At 36.6% G+C, this 4,972-nt stretch overlaps 1 protein-coding gene across 1 annotated transcript; it reads left to right on the top strand.

Annotated features, from left to right (window-relative positions):
- The first annotated feature begins 491 nt into the window (after window positions 1–491).
- LOC131651656 (calmodulin-binding protein 60 B-like) lies at window positions 492–4,972 on the top strand. Its single transcript, XM_058921325.1, has 8 exons — window positions 492–873; window positions 1,015–1,090; window positions 2,193–2,251; window positions 2,592–3,085; window positions 3,161–3,321; window positions 3,421–3,624; window positions 3,792–4,026; window positions 4,250–4,972. The coding sequence occupies exons 1-8, from the start codon at window positions 773–775 to the stop codon at window positions 4,801–4,803; spliced, it is 1,884 nt and encodes a 627-aa protein (XP_058777308.1). The 5' UTR covers window positions 492–772; the 3' UTR covers window positions 4,804–4,972.

Genomic DNA, 4,972 nt, shown 5'->3' with positions numbered 1-4,972 from the left:
CATTTGTACCCTCCTCAAACACCAAATTTCGAACTCCAAATGCTTCTCCAAACATAACTCCATTTGTACCCTCCTCGAACAACAAATTTCGAACTCCAAAAGCTGAAATCTAATTCGGAATAAAATATTTAACGTGTGTATTACTGTATTTGCATGTCTACAAAACCCATTACTCATATTGAAAAAAACAAACATAACATTATTAAATATGCATAACAACTTTTTGAAACATGCTTATAAAAAAAACAAACATAACATTATTAAATATGCATAACCATGATAGATGAATCTTATCCAACACCGTGTCAAATGCCACCATTAAAAGATCATTAATAAAATCCAAATTAAATAAACAGAGTGGGACCCGAACCACATCACCACGTGGTAAAAAAATAATCAATCCTCGATAAAGATTCTCAATCCAACGATCAGAAAACGTCGTATCTGAAATGAGTTCTTTACCCAGTGGCATGACGCGCGACAGAAAAAGCGCCAGTCTCTGTTTGGGACCCTTCCCCGAAACTTCGCAGATTCCGTACTCTTTCCTCCTTTTCCTTTTGCTCTACATACTTTTTCTTCTATTTTTGGCAGATCCTGTTTGGCTGCTCAATAAACAGACGAAAAATTACTCCAAACGTATTTTTGAGTCAAACTGAAAACTCGAGATTTCAAAGTTAAAACCTACCACGGCACCAGTTCTATCTGCTGTGGAAGTCATTTTATATTCTTTCAATTATTTTTTTTCTGAGCAACCAAACAGAGAATTAGCAGAATGCATGGGAGGTACGTTGATGTGGCGAGGGAGAAGCGGAGTTTGGAATCGAGTTCGGTTGATGATGGTCAGCCTGATCGGAAACGACCTGCTTTGGCTAGGTTAATATGTTGCTTTGATAGTTACTTAATTCCATTTTCAATTTCAATTGTTTTTACTGTGTTAAGATATTAGAGTAATTGGTTTTTGATAGATTCAGCTTAATTTCAATGTTTGTGTTGAATTGAATCAAAATGTTGCAGTGTGATTGTTGAAGCACTGAAGGTAGATAGTATGCAGAAGCTTTGTTCATCATTGGAGCCTATTCTACGCAGAGTTGTAAGAAAATTCAGTTCATTGTGGTATTAATTCTTAATATGATTATTTGTTTATTCTATATTTTAAATTGATTGATTTTTTTTACTGTATTACCTTAAGATATCAATTGCATATTTGAAAGAGTTGTGAGAATCTAACCCAATTGGCCCCTAAAACAAGGGGTTGTTGAATGTCTCGTAGCTAAAATTTATTGTTCTTTAGTCCAGTAGGTCTTGTATGTAGAATCTATCTCAGAGTGCTGTCAAATGCAGCGTTGTTAAATATCCGGTATAGTGCCGGTTCAGAATTTTGGCTATCCGATACGAAAGCTAGTACTGCATTTCGACTCCGCTATGCTCAAAATAGCGGCGCTTTTCTTAAAACCGCTATAGCTGACTATGTATTGATATTGGAATGGGTTAATGTTGTAAGTTTTGTTAGCAATGGACCAATATTATTATTATTATTTTTAGTAATAAGTGGTGAACCCATATTAAGTGGTGGAGTGCTGAGTTGGTGTGGGTAATATATATAATATTTCCTGAATCCACAGCCTAGGTAAACAAAAATAAAAAGAGAAAGGTAACTCTCAGGCCTAGTGTTGTTGGCACTTCATTTAAAACGAAAAGAAGTCGGCTGGTGGTTCTTCAACTTAGAAAGGAAAACAACATGTGATTGAAGTGCGAGATCCTGTCTTGGTCGAATCAAAAGTAGAATTTGAGAAAATTGATTCAGATGATTCAACTTAAGAAGCCGAAGGATATACCTCACTATATGAATATGAGGATAATGATTATGTTCGGGTAAAGGAGAATAATTAGATCTTTTATCACTAGTTAGACTTAGAACTATCAATTATTAGTTGTTTTGAAGTTTGAACTACTTAACTTTTGAGTTTTAATTTCTATTTTTAGCTTTTTGCAGCAATGTTTAGTTGTTTGAACTTGAGATTTTCATATCGGTATTTTGGTGGTCTGCTATTTTCCAAGACCTGCTATTAACAACACTGGTCAAATGTGATTTTATGAAGTACCTTTAAAAATGAAGTGAATGTATATTGCTTGGCATGATAATGTTTGGTCATGTGTCTTGTTTCTTATTTTTCTTGCTTGCGACAAAATAGGTCAGTGAAGAAGTGGAGCGTGCTTTGGCTAAACTAGGTCCCACCAAGCTTAATGGGAGGTATACTCTTTGTTCGCGTAGCTTGTTTAATTGTTCAGGAGTATCATAATGAGTCAGGATCATAGGCTCATCTGGTCTGTTAATTCTGAAAATATTTGGTTGGATGATTAAAAATTTAGGCCTATTTCCAATTTAAAAATGGGAGGAACTTTCCACATCTCCCGGCATAACTTTGGATTGACACACTATATCGTGGATCATTTTTTGTGGTTTTAGACTGAAGCATGACACTGAAAGCTATTATATTTGGTGATTGGGATTGTGGTGTTTATTTCAACTTATATATCACAACTGTTTGTAGTACCAAGATGGTTTTTTCAATGCTCTAATTAAAATTCAGGTCTTCTCCGAAACGCATAGAAGCCCCTGATGGAAAATATTTACAACTACACTTCAAGACCAGACTATCCCTTCCCCTTTTTACAGGGGGGAAAGTGGAAGGTGAGCAAGGGACACTCATACATATTGTTTTAGTTGATGCAAATACAGGCCATGTTGTCACGTCAGGCACAGAGTCATGTGCCAAACTAGATGTATTTGTTCTTGAGGGGGATTTCAATAATGAGGATGATGATAATTGGGGTGAAGAAGAGTTTGAGAGTCATATTGTGAAAGAGCGGGAAGGAAAAAGGCCCCTTCTGTCTGGCGATCTGCAAGTCATATTAAAGGACGGTGTTGGAACACTGGGTGAGCTCTCATTTACTGACAACTCTAGTTGGATAAGGAGTAGGAAGTTCCGATTGGGGCTGAAAGTTGCCTCAGGTTGTTGTGAAGGAATGCGTATTCGCGAAGCCAAATCAGAAGCTTTCACTGTTAAGGATCATCGTGGAGAATGTAAGTTCATTATTTCTCTATATTTGTTATATCTTTCTACGAGTAAATTTTAACGAAATTTCCATTGGACTATAGTATACAAGAAACACTACCCACCTGCCTTGCATGATGAAGTTTGGAGGCTGGAAAAGATTGGTAAGGATGGTTCCTTTCACAAAAGGCTAAATAAAGCAGGAATATATAATGTTGAAGACTTCCTAAGACTTGTGATCAGAGACCCTCAGCGATTGCGGAATGTAAAAATCTAAACTTTTACACATTTAGGTTGTTAATGTCAAATCTTAGCTGACTTAAGAATTGAGATGTTTGATCATAGTTTAACTATTTTTATGTAGATTCTTGGAAGCGGCATGTCAAATAAGATGTGGGATATCCTTGTTGAGCATGCAAAGACTTGTGTTCTCAGTGGAAAACTTTATGTATATTATCCTGAGGATGCAAGAAACGTGGGTGTTGTTTTCAATCACATTTATGAATTGAGTGGCTTGATTACCAATGACCAGTATTTCTCGGCTGATTCTCTCTCTGAGAATCAAAAGGCAAGTGCATTTTACATTTAGGTTTTAATTCGCACAACAGTGGTGTCTTGCTTCCATAACAATTTGGTTGTTGTTCCAAGCACTTTGTGATGTTAAAAGATTCCAACTATTATATTCTCATATTTGGCTTCATTATTTTGACATAAAGCCAATGGTTTCTGTTTTAGGTTTATGTTGACACGTTGGTGAAGAAAGCATATGATAATTGGATGCACGTAATCGAATATGATGAAAAGTCTCTAGTAAATTATAATCAGGATAAAAGTTTGGATACTGCTCACCCTCCGGCTCTTATGGGTTCCCATGAGTATTCAAACTCTATTCAACAGTTTTCCATCCCTAGTTTGCCACATACAGTACATACAGGCCAGACTTCAATGGATACAGGAGCAACAGTTGGAGGTATATATTTCCTTATAAAACATTGTTATGTTAGCAACAAAAGCAAACGTGTTCTCCAGTTGTTTTGGTTTACATCTTTGCTTCTGTTTTACTCATATTTTCTCCCCAACCTTTTCTTCACTCTGTTCAATACACTCACCGCCAGTAAAATTTCTATTCAAACTTCAATTTCGCTAAAAGTCCATGATAATTTTTTTATTGATGATTATGTTTATGTCTGCAGGTTATCACGATGGCATAACTACTAGATTCTCCATGCAATCACAGGATGCTAATCTTAGTTCTTCTATTAAATTTGATGATAATGCATTTTCATTGCAAAGTCAGTTAATGAGTGTTCCCCAGCAAGCTCAACTTCAAAAAAATGAAAATGGGCTAGCTCATGGTCTGGCAGAAACAGGCACTCATGGCTTCCAGACTGCCAGCATCTCGGATTCTACTTACAGAGGAGTTGAAGACTTCTTCCCAGAAGAAGAAATACGTATTAGAAGTAATGAGATGCTAGAAAATGAAGATATGCAGCATCTTCTTCGTATGTTTAACATGGGAAGCCATGCCAGTTCTTCCTTCAATGCCCACGAAGATGGGTACCAAAATACATCTGCATACATGCCTGCAAACCACTTGAGCTACAATGTTGATAATGAACCAAACAGTTCCTCAGGCAAAGCTGTTGTGGGTTGGCTCAAGCTTAAGGCAGCTTTGAGATGGGGTATTTTTGTTCGGAAGAAGGCTGCTGACAGACGGGCTCAACTCATTGAATTAGACGACTCTTAAAAATCTTGAAGGAGTTCCTCATCTATTATGATCTGTAACACAAAATTTTCTGGTTATAGCATAACCTGCCAATTTCCTAACTTAAGAGTTACCATCATGCTCAAATTTCATAGCATGACTATGAGGACGTGAACTGGATTGAATTGTTTGGTGCTAGCTTAGCCTAAAA

The sequence above is a fragment of the Vicia villosa genome, linkage group LG2 (assembly GCF_029867415.1).
Source record: "Vicia villosa cultivar HV-30 ecotype Madison, WI linkage group LG2, Vvil1.0, whole genome shotgun sequence".
NCBI lineage: Eukaryota > Viridiplantae > Streptophyta > Magnoliopsida > Fabales > Fabaceae > Vicia > Vicia villosa.
Note: the sequence above shows the minus strand (reverse complement) of the source record. Positions and strands in the feature narration are given on the sequence as shown.

Bases quoted from the DNA above. Each gene is read 5' to 3' on its own strand.
- LOC131651656 (XM_058921325.1), top strand. From the start codon at position 773: ATGCATGGGAGGTACGTTGATGTGGCGAGGGAGAAGCGGAGTTTGGAA. The intron at 2,252-2,591 runs GTATACTCTTTG...ATTAAAATTCAG, and splicing joins CCCACCAAGCTTAATGGGAG to GTCTTCTCCGAAACGCATAG. The intron at 3,322-3,420 runs GTAAAAATCTAA...ATTTTTATGTAG, and splicing joins ACCCTCAGCGATTGCGGAAT to ATTCTTGGAAGCGGCATGTC.